The 14,847-nt window shown below is 51.5% G+C and overlaps 1 protein-coding gene across 2 annotated transcripts in view; it reads left to right on the top strand.

The window, feature by feature from the left end:
* The first annotated feature begins 1,688 nt into the window (after positions 1-1,688).
* The window catches only part of DHX37 (DEAH-box helicase 37), a 30,273-nt gene continuing 17,114 nt past the window's right edge, over positions 1,689-14,847 (top strand). Inside the window, exons 1-6 of one of the 2 annotated variants that reach the window (XM_057746278.1) lie at positions 1,689-1,883; positions 5,053-5,225; positions 7,368-7,480; positions 9,119-9,464; positions 12,243-12,391; positions 13,532-13,624. In XM_057746278.1, coding sequence (XP_057602261.1) covers positions 1,778-1,883; positions 5,053-5,225; positions 7,368-7,480; positions 9,119-9,464; positions 12,243-12,391; positions 13,532-13,624 — 980 coding nt within the window. In that variant the 5' untranslated portion in view covers positions 1,689-1,777. Of the gene's footprint in view, positions 1,884-5,052; positions 5,226-7,367; positions 7,481-9,115; positions 9,465-12,242; positions 12,392-13,531; positions 13,625-14,847 lie in introns of both variants that reach the window. The other variant, XM_057746277.1, reaches the window with a different exon arrangement.

The raw sequence follows: 14,847 nt of genomic DNA, 5'->3' as shown, positions 1-14,847 counted from the left end.
AAAAAAGTAAATGACATAAAAAATGAAGGCGGGGCAATTTATCGGTTTTAAAAGACTGAAGAGCCACAATAACCACATACAACCAAGGGCCTAGTTTGCATCCTGAGTCAAACAAACCACGTCTAACCAGACATTTTTTGAGACAACCAGGAAAATAAAATGTAACTTTTGTCAACCCAAAGAGTGAAAAATTATATATGATTTTTGAACTTACATTTTTCTAGGTTTTTGGTGAGGTTTTCATGTATTCACTGGCCCTATATTTCATCATTATTTTTTAAAGTATACACAAACAGACAAGTACACAAATCATAAGGTGCCTCTCTGAGTTTAAACAACACACAAGGTGACCAGCTCCCAGGCTGAGAAAAGGAACATTACCATTTATGCAGAAAGGCTCCCTTTGCCCTCGCCCGTTCACTATGCCCCCTCCAAAACGTAGGGGATTCATTTCGCCTGTTTTTGAACTTTATGTGAATTGGATCATAAAGTATGATCTTCTGTGACCATTCTATTTATGACATCCATGCTGTGTATTTGCCTTTTTCCTTTTGCTTCATAGAATGTTCTTTATATCTTCTGGAAATAACCCTTTGGTATCTAATATTTTAGAAGAAAATATAAGAAAATGTATTATTACCTACCTAATAATTTTAAGATGAACACACTTTTTATTTGCTTAAATAAACATATTTAAAGAAGAAACCATAGATCACTATCACCTTAAGCAATAAAACCCATGAAAACACAGGTTTGATTTTCTCTTTATAACTTTTCTCCCCAAATCCTTTTTAATTAATTAAAAGCATGTTCTTATGTGTACTGTCTAAATCCTCTCATGCACCACCCGTGTGTTTGTGGGGGGTTGTTTTTGTTTTTGCTTTTCCGGGAAGAGGGGACCTTATCCAAAAAATCACACTCTTCATTCATTCATTTATTCATTTTTATAATCAACAACTACTTATTGCTTATCTACTCTGCAGCCAGATCTGGTTCTGGGTTATACAAATGTTTTTTCCTGGGGCAGTAACTTATAACAACTCTTAAAAATAACTTGATCCTTTCTAAAATTCTAAAATAACTCCTAGTGCCTTCACTTTTTTTGTGATGTAATTTAAATGTTTGCCCTTAACCAGTTAATGCTTTTAACAGAAAAAAGGAGACACAATACAGCAGTTCTGTTCGCAAGATAATTACAGGATTCAGAAAACACATTACTTCCTAGTGCGCTGCAGACGATGCGATGTGGTCATGAGAAATCAAAGTTGTCTAATAGACGCCTTCTTTTAGATCGTCTATCTGTCACTGTAACGGAAATATTTAGTGCCTTTTTGTTACACAACTAATGTTTCTTGTAGGAATATCAGAAAATGCAGATAAGCAAAAAAGAGAGGGAAGAATATTGTATTGCGCCAAGGTTATATTTTTAAAGGTGACAAAACACTCCCAGTCCCAAATAGCCAAACTAATATTAGTAGATAATTCAGATTGAGACAGAGCACACCTCTGTGAGAACAGCCCTGGGCTTAAACTGAGGCCTCCGCAGCCCCGCCCCCTCCTCTAACTTGGCCCCGCCTCCGCCTCCGACCGGCCCCGGCTTTCAGCGTGGCCCCGCCTCCATCCCCGGCCCCGGGGGTGGGGCCCAGTTAGTCCCAGCTCTCGCGAGAGCGCAGGCCGGAAGTTTTCCGGCCTGAACCTGTGGTGGGAGCCCACGTGGGTTGGGCTTCGTAGTGCGCGGGTCTTGCGACCCGCGGGACCAGAACAGGATCCGGGAGCCATGGGGAAGCTGCGCCGGAGGTACAACATCAAGGGGCGCCAGCAGGCGGCCCCCGGCCCCTCGAAGGGCCCTCCCGAGCCGCCCCCCGTGCGGCTGGAACTGGAGGGTAAGGCGTCCCCGGACGGGGGCTGGGATTCGGGGGAGGGACCAACCAGAGCCTCGGGGCCAGGGCTGGCCAGTGGGGGCCGAAGGGCTCCCGGACTGTGCCCTGCCTCCGCGACTCGGGCGGGAGACCCGAAGAGAGCTCCCCCCCACACACACACCCAGATGATACAAAGGAAGGGCGAATAGTGACAGTTTCGTTTTAACTGACTTTGGAACAATACCTGGAGTTTCTTTCCAGTGGGGTCCAGCCCTAGTATAGCAATAGGGGGCATTTGGGCAAGAAATTATAAGGCAGTTCCATCCATTCTGATGGCTTCGATTATAACCTCCCTACCAGCGACCCCAAAGTTTGTATTTTTCAGCCCAGACCTGTCTGCTTAGCTCCAGGCTGCTTGACATTTCTGCTCAGACCCCTCCGTTTTGCTAGGAAAGACTGTTATGTGCCAGGCTCTACTCTAGGAGGGTAACAGAAGAGAAGATAAAGGGGAAGAAAAATCCCTGCCTTGTAGAGTTTAGATGCTTCTGGGAAGAGACAAGCAAAGATAAACACAAAATATATAGGACGTTTTGCACACATTCATACTAAAGAAATAAAGCACAAGAGGTGTTTGGGCAGGTTGCAGTGTTTCATCGAGTGGCTGGGGAGGCCCCATTGAGAAAGCATTGAATCTTTTCTTAAGATCTGAAGGCAGTCAGGATGGCTGAGTGGAGGTGAAATTTAAAATCGGGGCTGGATCGTGTAGGGTCTGGTGCGTCATGGTGAGGACTGTGGCCCCGCAGGGTTGAGAGCAGAGGGAGGACACAGCATGGGCTTAGGTTTTAACAGCATCGCTTGTGGCTGCTGTGTTGAGGAAAAATAGTAGAGGGCTACTGAGTGGACAGGAGATGCTTGGACCAGGTGGGCAGTAGTAAAGGAGGTGAGCGGTGGTTGGACTCGGGATGTATTTGGAAGATGAAGCGAGTAGGATTTGCTGGCCAACTGTGCGCAAGAACAAAGGGGATGTCAAGAACGAATCCCAGGCATGGGGTCCAGTGGCTGGAGGCTGGAGAAGGCAGGGGTGGGCAGCTTGGGGGGTAGGCCAAGAGCTTGGCTTTGGATATGAGTGGTTTGGGGGGCTTGTTAGAGATCCAAGTAGAAGGGTAGGCGGGCAGCTGCGGATTTGGACGCTTGAGAGAGGCAAGTCCAGGGGAGACAGCAGTTTGGAATCATCTGTGTATGTAGAAGATATCTATTTAAGTCTGAAGACTGGACTGGCTCTCTGAGGCAGTGAGTGCAGCCCAGTGAGGTAGGAGGAGAGCCCTGGGAGAGTGTGGTTGTCTGGGGACCATGAGGAAGACCCACCATCTGTGTCAGATGTCGCTCTGGGGTCAGGGAGGGAGAGAACAACCCCTGGATGTAAGATCGGGGAGGCCATTGGTGACCTTGGTGGGTCCAGTTTCGGGGGAGAGTTGGGGTGAAGTGATTGAGTGGGTTCAGCTGTCTTGCAGGCCTCTGAGACTGAACGCATTCCAAAGTTGGACTCATCCAGCTGCTTGTGTAGGATTCTTGAGGTCCAAGCCAATTTAGGTGTTAGGGAAGAATAAGTCTAGAATCCGCAGGGGCAGGAAGGGAGAGCCAGGACCGCTGGGGAAGCCTGCTTCCGTTGAGCCACTAACCAGCCTCCTCTTCCACACTCTCTTCTTGGACCTGGAAGGCAGTGAGTTTATGGGAAAGATTGTCAGGGTGGGAATCTGGAGTCTGAATTCCCTCCTGAGAAGTTGGAGGGATAGGCTGGCATCTCTGTGCCTCCGTTTTCTCAGCTGTCAAAGGGTCCAGCACGAACAGCCGTCTACCTGCTCTCAGAGTCATGGAGGTGGTATTTTGGGAGAATACGTTTGTGACTGAGAATGCTTTGAAAAGTAAAGACAAGCTGTAGAGATGCGATGTGTCCTGCGATGGGTGTCATGCAGTACAACACAACAGGGACAGCTCAGGAAGTGAGATGGGCAGAGGACCTAAGAGGGCAGAGGACCCCTGGACTGATAGTAGAGTGAAAGCAGAGCGGCCTGAGGTCTCTTAGACCCAAAGATTTGGGGAAAGTCGTTTCTCACCCCAGAATAAGACATCTGTGTTTATCTCTGCCTTTCTCAGGGGCCAGAGGCATCTTATAAGGATATAAAGCAGGTTACCTTCATCAAAGAGCTTTCCCTGACCACGGATCCAATATCATCACCCTCTTTCTTATTTTTATTTTTAGCACATCCCCTCTTGGTTTTTTTTTTCCCCATAGTATAGTAGTTCTCAAAGTTTTTGTACTAAGGACCCTTTTACATTCTTAAAAATTGAAGACCCCCAAAGTGTTTTTGTTAGTGTGGTTTATGTATCAGTATTTCCCATATTAGAAATTGAAACAGAAAATTTGAAACACAAGCGCGTACAAGCACAAGTTCCTTTAGCCATTAACACATCACACGATTTGGAGCCTTGGCAAAATGCCACTGTACACACTTTTTTCTCTTTCGTTCTTTTCCCAGATCTTTATTGGAGGATAATTGCTTTACACTGTTGTGCCCGTTAGTACACCCTTTTTTTCCCCTTGCTTTTAATTCTCTTTGAGAACTGCAGAGTTTTTGGCTGTGCCGGATCTTAGTTACGGCATGCAGGATCTTCGGTTTGGCATGCATGTGGGATCTAGTTCCCTGACCAGGGATCGCATGCGGGCCCCCAGCAGTGGGAGCGCGGGTCCTAACCACTGGACCACCAGGGAAGTTGTAAACTCCGATATTTAAAAACAGATATGATTCAAGCTTGGTACTTAGTCCACTGTACATGCATAAGAGAGTGTCTTTTAGAGTTATCGTAGAAATAGTTTTGACTTCACAGCCGCGCTGAAAGCAGGACCCCACTGGGAGGGAGACACTGTTGTAGCTTGTTCCCTCCTTGCTGTTCCCCCATCCCTCCCCACAACATGAGGATGGCTGACCTGTGGCAGGTGCTGGGTGAGTGGGCAGAGTGAGGGTATGAGGGCCCAGCACCCCCATCCCTGTGCGGGTGCTCGGGTGGCTCACATGGGGGTGGGGCAGGAGGGCCACCCCGGAGGAAAACGGCATTACCGTGGCATCTTGAGACGCACAGGCATCCGTGCTCTCCGGCCTCTGGGGCTGTGGGTCAGATGAGCGTGTCTTTTCAGATAAGGGCACGTTGAAAGGAGTCGATGCAAGCAACGCACTCATCCTGCCCGGAAAGAAGAAGAAGAAGAAGACCAGAGCCCCTCCCCTGTCCAAGAAGGAGAAGAAGCCCCTGACCAAGAAAGAGCGGAAGATGCTGCAGAAGATCTTGGACCAGAAGGAGAAGAAGAGCCAGGTATACGCACTCTGTCTGCACACAGCCCTCCAGCTGGGGGGGGCGGGGTGCTGTCTGTGTCCCCTGAAGTGACCTCTGCAGCAGGACTTTTGGATAGAATTTTCTGGAATGAGGGACATGTTCTGTGCCTGCAGTGTCCAGTACAGTGGTCACCAGGCAGGACTGGCTACTGAGTACTTGCGATGCGGCCAGTGTGGCTTGAGGAATTGAATTTTTAATGTGATGTGGTTTTAATTAAATGCAACCGCCACATGTGACTGGCACCCTCTGTGGGTCACGCAGATCCAGAACCTTCCGACCCTCAGTGCACATGCTGCTCAGGTTTCTGTCCATCTGAGATGGGTCCAGGTTTGTGGAGGCCACGTGTTTACTGAACCAGGAGTTAGTTGATCGATGTGCTCACTTTTTATTTTTCCCCCTCATTTTTTTTTTTTAATAAATTTATTTATTCATTGGCTGTGTTGGGTCTTCGCTACTGTGAGCGGGGGCTGCTCTTCATTGTGGTACGTGGGCTTTTCATTGTGGTGGCTTCTCTTGTTGTGGAGCACAACTAGGCGTGTGAGCTTCAGTAGTTGTGACATGTGGGCTCAGTGGTTGTGGCTCATGGGCTCTAGAGAGCAGGCTCAGTAATTGTGGCGCACAGGCTTAATTGCTCCACGGCATGTGGGATGTTCCCAGACCAAGGCTTGAACCCATGTCCCCTGCATTGGCAGGTGGATTCTTAACCACTGTGCCACCAGGGAAGCCCCACTACCCTTAACTTAAAAAGGCTCTTTTTTAGTAAGATCGCATTCTAAGACATGGACTTATCTTTTTGGAGGGCCGCCATTCAACCCATGTGCGTAGCATTTTATCCTTGAGTATTTCAGTTTGTGTCTCTAAAATAAGGACCATTTCAAAATAACCACAGTGCCATTAGCATGTCTAAATTTTTTCAAAATACCATCAAATATCCAGTCAGTAGTCAAATTTCTAAATGTTTCATAGATGCTCCCCACCCCATCTCTTGTCTTTCCCCCTTATAATTTGTCAGAGAGGTTGGTTTGTCTGAAAGATTTTCACACGGTCTGGATTAAAAAATGTTTATCTCTCTGATATAAACATACTCTCCCACCCTCCAGATTTCCTATAAATTAGTATTTGGGTCTGGGGCAACGATTCTCAACTGGGACAGTTTTGCCCCCCCACCCCCACCCCGGCCACAGACATTTGGGGTCGTGCCTAACTGGGGGGATGCTACTGGCATCTGAGGGGTAGAGGCCTGGGATGCTGTTTAGCAGCCTACAGTGCCCAGAACATCAAAAAATTATCTGTCCGCGAAAGCAAGTAGTGTGAAGACTGAGAAACCCGGATCTAGAGGCTTCAGGAGATTCTCTCTCTCTCTCTCTCTCTCTCTCTCTCGTTTGTCTTTCTGGCAAGGTGACCACACGGGCTGCTGTGTCCACCAGGGGACATAGGGGACCCAGGCCTCCCGTTAGCAGCTCTGATGCTCGGTCCCTCGAGCCCTTCATGCAGGGGAGGCTCAGTGTCCTGTGAGTGTGTCCTGTTTAAATCCTGTCAGCATCTTTGCTTGCGGTTCTGTACGTTGTTTCTTCTTTTGCTGATTGTGAGATATGTGTGTGTGTGTATATATATATATACACACATACATATACGTATGTGTAATTTCAAGAATAACGAAACAAACACTTGTGACTCGCTCACCCAGGGGAAAGGAAACAACTGGGCCTGCCCCCGCTCACTGCTGTATTCAGGGCAGCTTGGGGACCACTTCCCGTCACACGCAGAGCTGTTCCTCCCTTGTACTAACTGCTGGGAGTCTTACATTATATAGACGGGCCCTACTTTATTCCATCTCCCTTTGCTAGGCACCTGATAGGCAGTGATCTCTTACAATGCACCGTGGTGCAAAGGGAGCCTTGTTTACCCAACCCAAGACTCTGTAAGGGGGCAAAAAGCCACTCTAAGCTCACATATCTGTCACGTTAAGAACACCGTGAAGCAAGGCAATTGAAGTTCAACTTTCAGTTCAAAAAAGACTGTAGGTGTTAGTGATGCTAGAATTTTATTTAGAGTCTCAACTTCCCCTCTGAAGAGAGGATCGTGATGCCAAATGTATAACACACCCATTTCCTTCCCTAGCGAGCAGAGATGCTCCAGAAGTTGAGTGCAGTCCAGGTTTCGGAAGCCGAGATGAGACTCTTTTACACCACGTCCAAACTGGGAACTGGGGACCGCATGTACCACAGCAAAGAGTGAGTCGGCCAGCTCGTCCCTGAATCCCATCCCTCCCACCAGGGCTCTTGGGGAGCTTGAGGGTCACGGGGTCTTCTGGGGCTCTGAGAAATATGTTTGCAATGGTCCATTTGCTAAAATGCCTCTGATGAGTAGAGACCTCAGATGATGCAAAATATCCTACAATGAACAGTTCTTACTCCAGGGATGCTGGTGTTTTCCTGCAACGCCGAGTCCCACATTACAGGTCCTTCCAGCTTCTGGAGGGACGAGTGGGCTAGACATTGCCGTCAGGGAGGTCAAGGATTTGATTTAGCCAATTAGCAGGTTTTGTTTAGTTCATATAGTATTGTTAAGTATTTAGATCTCTTGCCAATGTTTAAGTCTCCTAGGGCTGCGGTAACAAGTCACCACAAACTGGGGACCTTGAAACAAGAGGGATTTATTCTTGCAGTTCTGATGACCAGAAGTCTAAAGTCAAGGTGTCAGCAGGGTTAGTTCCTTCTGGAGGTCAGAGAATCTGTTCCAGCCTCTCCCCCAGCTTCTGGGGGTGCCAGCAATCCTGGGCGCTCGTGGCTGGTAGACACGTCACCCCAGACTCTGCCTCATCGTCACATAGTGCCCTCCCTGTGTGTCTCTGTGTGTCTTCCGTGGCCTTTTTCTGTCTGTGTCTGGGCCTCTCTTTTCTTTTTTTTTTAAGGCCACATTGCATACAGGATCCTAGTTCCCTGACCAGGATGGAACAGGGATCGAACCCAGGCCCCGTGCATTGGGAGCGCAGAGTCCTAACCACTGGACCACCAGGGAAGTCCCCTGGGTCTCTGTTTTCCTTTTTTTTTTTTAAGAACTTTTATTGAGATACAGTGTTTGTTTCCTTATAAGGACAGCAGTCACTGGATTAGCGCCCACCCTTATCCAGTATGACCTCATCTTAATGACATCCGCAAAGACCCTGTTTCTAAATAAGGTTACAACCGGAGTATCTGGGTGGGCCATGAATTTTGGGGAGACGCTATTCAAAAGCCAACGTTTAGGAATTAGGAGATTTTACATTAAAATCCAGGGTCCCCACGGCCTTGACCCGTTGGATGATCCGGGTGCACCAACTGACATTCCTGTAGGGCAGCCAGCCTTAGTTGGGGCCCATGTGCTCCCCGCCAGCCAAGGCCCCCACCCGCTGCTGTCTCACACTTGGCCCGCTCTGTTCACTTCCACTGCCAGCCTGTAAGCCTTGTGGTGCATTACCGAGTGCAAACTGCATCTCAGCCTCTCCTCTGGGCCCTAGGACCAGAGCAGTGCACAAAAATTAAATTTCTTCCCCTAAGAAGCTTACATTCTAATGGTAGGGCGATGGACAGTGATCAAAGGAATACATATATAGTGCTGGTGAGCACTAAGCAGGAAAGAGCAGGAAGAGGATGGAGGGGGTGGGAGAGGTGACTGAGGCTGCATGGTCAGGTCCAGTCTTCCTGAGAGGTGACCTGGGAGTCAAGTGAGGGAGAAGTTGTCTGCAGGGAGCCTGGACAGCAGGTGCAAAGGCCCTGAGGCAGGAAGGGGCGTGGCCTTTGAGTCCTGGCCTCTGGTGAGCCTGCAGCAGCCCAGAGCTGCCTCAGGTCCACTGGCCCGTCCTAGGGTCTGACTTCTGGCTCTCCCAGCAGGAAGCCCGACGAACTTGCAGCCCAGGGTCCAGAGAAGATCAGCAGCCTCCGTGGAGCCCACCGGAAGCGCCACCACCAGGAGGCAGAAGAGGAGGAGTCTGAGTCCTCAGTGGAGTCTGAACCCGAGGAGGCCCCAGCGGACGAGCCAACGGAGGCTGGTGCAGGGTCGGCCCCAGCACATCTGCCACCAGTTCCGTCGGCGGCCAGGGGCCAGAGCCCGGTGCCCAGCAGCCTGGCCGGGATTCCTGCCCCTCTGTCACCTCCTCCTGTGGCGGCCTCTGCCCTGGCCAGGACCCCGGCGAAGCCCGCCGTCTTCATCCCGGTGAACCGCTCCCCGGAAATGCAGGTTGGCCACTCTGGTATTTGATTAAAAGTTTAGGTGCTCCGGTCAGCGCCGTGAGGGGCTGAGGGTGCAGAGAGAGGGCATCCCGGGATCTGAGCAGGTTGCATCACCTTCTATGCCTCAGTTTCCTTGCCTAGAAAAGGGGGATAGCTGCACCCACCTTGTAGGGTTGTTGTAGGACTGATGAGCGGGTGCCCGGCATGTGGCCAGGGCTGCTGAGATAGGTGTCACCTGCCTTTGTCATCGTCTGGTCACTGTCACCTTCGGCCTCTGACCACAGGACCTGGTCCAGGCATCCGCTCATGGGGACTAGAGCTTGGGCTGTGGAGTCTGTTGACGTGGAATGGAGGGTTGGTTCCTCCACCTTCCAGTTCATTCCTGGGCCTCGTGTTCTTTGTCTGTAGGATGGGGGCCCTTGCCTACTCAAAGGGGCTCCACCTCTCTGCATCTTGGTTTCCTTGTCTGGTAAAATGAGGCTCTCAGTGGGTTGTCATGACAACATGTCATGAAGTTTCAGGGCTGTGAAGCCCAAGGCCCATGAAAGGCACGTGGGTAGCCGTGAGGTTGGTGATGCCGCAGGGCCTGGCCCATCGCAGGTGGTAGTTATTCCATCCACACGTTTCCACTGAGCGTGTGCTGTGGGCCAGCACAGGAGGGGGAGCCATCTGTGGCCTCTGGAGCTTTCGGTCCAGCAGAGGAGACCAAGGTCAACCACACACAGGGACAAGAGCCATGGGAAGGGGAAGATGGGGTACCATGAGGGGGCAGCATGGGAGGGCCTGGCCCCGTCAGGGAAGGTGTCCGGGGTGAGAGCTCAGGGATTAGCTGCGTCCTTTGGGGCGTCCCACACTGAGAACTGCAAGAGCAAAGGCCCTGAGGCAGAGGGCTGCTGGGTCTTAGAGCAGCAGTTTGAAACCACAAATTGGATTGTGGAAACAAGGCAGTTTCAGTCACGGGTATGTTTGTGTGCTTATAAAGAATTAGGAGGACTTCCCTGGTGGTCCAGTGGGTAAGACTCCACACTCCCAGTGCAGAAGGCCCGGGTTTGATCCCTGGTCGGGGAACTAGATCCCACATGCATGCCGCAACTAAGAGTCTGCATGCCACAACTAAGACCCAGTGCAGCCTAAATAAATAAATATTAAAAAAAAAAAAGCATTAGGGGACTTCCTAGGTGTCACAGTGGTTAAGAATCCGCCTGCCAAGGCAGGGGACACGGGTTCGATCCCTGGTCCAGGAAGATCCCACATGGCGAGGAGCAACTAAGCCCGTGCGCTGCAACTACTGACCCTGCACTCTAGAGCCCGTGAGCCACAACTGTTGAGCCTGTGTGCTGCAACTACGAAAGCCTGTGCACCTAGAGCCGATGCTTCACAAGAGAAGCCACCGCAATGAGAAGCCCACGCACCACAATGAAGAGTAGCCCCCACTCTCCACAACTAGAGAAAGCCCATGTGCAGCAACGAAGACCCAACGCAGCCAATAAATTAAATAAATAAATAAATTTATTTTAAAAAAAAGCATTAGGGTGAGCTCACTGCTCTAACAGAGCCTGAAGTGCCACTAGCTTCATGCCACAAAGGTGTCCCTGCAGGTGATGTCAGAGCCCAGTGCCGTCCGCTGCAAGTGGGCGTGTGGGATTCTGCTCCACACAGTGATTCAGGGGCCTGGGCTCTGCCGTCCAGTGTCCCTGGTGCCCCCTGGGGCTCATCCCCCACCCGTTCTCTGTGCTTTTTCCACGTGCACATTCCTAAGCCTAGGTGTACCTGTTTTTATATGTGGTCTCATGTCATATGTATTTTTCTGTACTTGGCTTTTTCGTTAGTCCGCGTTCTGTTCCTGAGGTCTATTATCTGTGTAGATGTGTGTCACCAAGGTCGATTTGGGCTTTTTTTTTTTTTTTTTTTTACACTGCTATAGAGTATTCCGTTGCTTGAATACAGCACAGTTTAAATACTCTTCTCTGGCTGGGCATTTGGGTAGTTTTAGCTCTTTGCTGCTACCGTCACTGCCAATTTCAGCTTTCTTTCCCTTTTCTCATAGGCACGGGTACAAAATTTTTTGAGGGGCAGCATTTGGAAATCACAGGCAGCACCTTTTTTTTTTTTTTAAACTGATAGAGTGGAATAGAAGCAGAGAGAGAACAGAATTTTTCTTTTTTTTTTTTTTGGCTGCGCAAGATCCTAATTCCCTGACCAGGAATCAAACCCCGGCCTTCTGCAGTGGAAGTGCTGAGTCCTAACCACTGGACCACCAGGGAGTCCCGAGGACAGAGTATTTTACATTAGCATGCTAGCATGCTTCACACATAGTAAAGGCAAGCAGGGGTTCATGAAACTTCTCCCTCACTATGTAATACTTGTGTGTGTGTGCGCGTGTGCACACACCCACATGTGAGTATCTAGGCGAGGAATCGCTGTATCTGACATCCTCGATTTTGGTAAAATTAGCACCTGGTTGTTTGCCAGAGTGATTGTGCCGTAAGTGTAGGCTCCCACCAGCAGCAGCTGAGGGTTCCTGTGTCCCAGAGAGGCTTCCCTACACCAAACTGTCCCTGAGGACCCAGCCCATGTCTCTGGCCCACTCCTCAGCCATCAGGGCTTCCATCCTCCAGTGGGCGCCCCTCTTGCCCCTGGGTGCTGGCTGCCGCTTTATGGGAACCACGTAGCCCTATGTAGTCTTGCTTTGAGCAAAGCCCCCTTATCCCCTCCACCCTTCTGTGGGGGCAACACCCTGCTCTGCCCCCCATTCCGTGAGCACTGACTTCCCCTCTCTCGCCAGGCAGAACGGCTGAAGCTCCCGATTCTCTCTGAAGAACAAGTGATCATGGAGGCAGTGGCCGAGCACCCCATCGTCATCGTGTGTGGAGAGACTGGCAGTGGGAAGACCACCCAGGTGCCCCAGTTTCTCTACGAAGCAGGCTACAGCAGGTGGGGGCTGCCACAGCGTCCCCTGCAAGTCGCTCGGGTGATAGTGAGACCCGGTCCCCAGAAGTTGTTAGGAGCACGGGCCCTTGGGGATCTAATTCTGGCTCTGCTGTTGACATGCTGTGTGACTTGGGGCAAGCTCCTTACCCTCTCTGGGCCTCAGTTTCCTCAGCTGTGACACGGGGCTCGTCATTGCACCTACTTCACAGGGTTGTTATGTAGATGAAATGACTGAATTTGTGTAAAATGCTTAGGTCAGTCTCTGGTGGGAGGGATGGTGTGTAAGCCTCTGTTGGCCCTTTTGACCCACGTGTGTCAGGGTCCCCAAGACCATCCCCAGGTTCAGTGATTTGCTGGGAAGATTCCCAGGACCCATCATGTGGTGGTACCCACGGCTGTGATATATTACAGTGCAGGACGCAAAGCACAGTCAGCAAAGAGAAAGGCATGTGGGGTGACATCTGGGGGAACCAGGCACAGGCTCCCAGAGCCCTCTCCCAGGGGGTCACACAGGACATGTTTCGCTCCCCTGGTTGACAAGTTGTGACAACACGTGTGAGGTGTTCTCTACCAGGGACGCCCAGTAGAGGCTCAGTGTCCAGGGTGTCTACTGGGGGCTGGTCACACAGGCGCCCTCTGCCTGGTACCTGCCAAATTCCAGACTCCCCGAAGGAGAGCAGATGTCAGCATAAACCACTCTGTTTGTGCAAACTGTCCAGGCACAATGAGCCCCTCTTATCCATCAGGGAGAGGTGGGAGCCCTCCTGAGATCCAGGGTCCCAGATGCCAGCCAGGGGCTACCCTGGAAGCAGGCCTTTGTAGGGAGAGGAACCTCGGGCCCCAGCTCCTTCCTGCCCAGAAGCCAGCAGCCCATCCCCTGGGGAGGTTCTGCGCCTGGAGGAGCGTGTGCTCAGTCACAGGCCCAGGTCCACCCAGGCCTGTTCCCGTTGGCGGCTGCCTGTCTCCCTCCGCACCGTGATTCTCTGCACATCTCCTTTGCGCTGCCCTGGGGGCTGTTCCCTTTCGCTGGTGCCTTGCCGGGCACCTGTGTCCCCAGTGAGGGCCACGTCCAGAACCGAGGGTGACTTCGGGGCAGACAGGTGGGGCCGAGCACTGCTGAGGACTCGTGTTCTCCTCCCCCAGTGACAACAGCATCATCGGCGTCACGGAGCCGCGCCGAGTGGCCGCTGTGGCCATGTCCCAGCGAGTGGCCAAGGAGATGAACCTGTCGCCACGGTGAGGGCTCTGCCCCCCGGGGGAGGGTTGGGGGCGGCCCTCCGGCCCCGCCAGAGCGGAGCTGGCACTCAGGCCCTCGTTCACCCCTAGGGCCCTGGGTGGGGGCACCACATCTGCACCTCAGCACGGGGAGGGCCCTACATGCCGACAGCAGGACCCCCCCAGGCAGGGGGCCATGGAGCAGGGACAGACCAGCCAGACCCTTGGTGAGGGGACAAAGTGGCCCTCGCAGGGGCTTGGCAGAGCAGAGCAGCAGGTGGCCAAAGGCAGGCAGGCAGGTGGTGATGAGCGTGGCCAGTTTAATTTACAGCTCCAGGTTCAAAAATGAAAACCCTCTCCCGGCAGTAAGGCTGCAGGACTTGCCTGCGAGAGCAGTTTGAACACAGCACAGCACTGGCTTGAGGGTGACGCGGTGCCGTGTTTACAGCGCAGACGCCAGGGCCTCAGTCTAGACCGTCCGATTCAGGCTGGAAGGGGTGGCATATCCAGTGTGGCCTGAGGCGCAGAGCGCTCAGAAGTGCGTGGAGGGAACGTGTTCCCCATCCATGCCGTCATCAGATGTTTACTAAGCGGGACCTGCCTGGGTCAGGCCCGTCCTGGCTCTCAGGACAACCCCCCAGCCCCACCCCTGGGGTCAGCCTGGCAAATCGGGGAGCCTCGTTCTGTTTGCATCATGGGTGAGCGAGGCACCTCAGCTCCCCTCCCGGTGGCGGCCACCACTGAGCATTTCCTGTGGATCCTTCCAGACAGTTCTGTGCACAAGCAGGCCGCTCTCTGTGTCTGTATTTCTCACCGTCTGGCTGCTGCACGGATGGTTCATACTGTTCACCCTGCCTGTGTCTTTCCTGTGCCATTTCAGTGCGTATCTTGAAAGTTACAGTGCATACACAGCCGCCCGTTTTTTTCATCCTCTGTAACTTTTTAGCGTGAAATTTTTAAGTGTATACAAAAGCGGAAAGATTAGTATAACAAGCCCCCCATGTACCCAAGACTCAGTTTTAGTTAATTGGCAACTCGTGACCAGCTTTGTTCCATTGGTGTCGTCCCTTTCCCCCTCCAGTGAGTGAGCAAGTCTCAGATACCGTATCATCGCAGCGTATTTCACTCAGTATTTCACAGTGGGTCTGAAAGATCAAGACTCTGGTTTTTTGTTGTTTGTTTATTGTTTTGCTGTGCTGTGAGACTTGCAGGGTCTTAGTTCCCTGACCAGGGATCAAACCTGG

The sequence above is a fragment of the Hippopotamus amphibius genome, chromosome 8 (genome assembly GCF_030028045.1).
Source record: "Hippopotamus amphibius kiboko isolate mHipAmp2 chromosome 8, mHipAmp2.hap2, whole genome shotgun sequence".
In the NCBI taxonomy this organism is placed as follows: domain Eukaryota; kingdom Metazoa; phylum Chordata; class Mammalia; order Artiodactyla; family Hippopotamidae; genus Hippopotamus; species Hippopotamus amphibius.
Note: the sequence above shows the minus strand (reverse complement) of the source record. Positions and strands in the feature narration are given on the sequence as shown.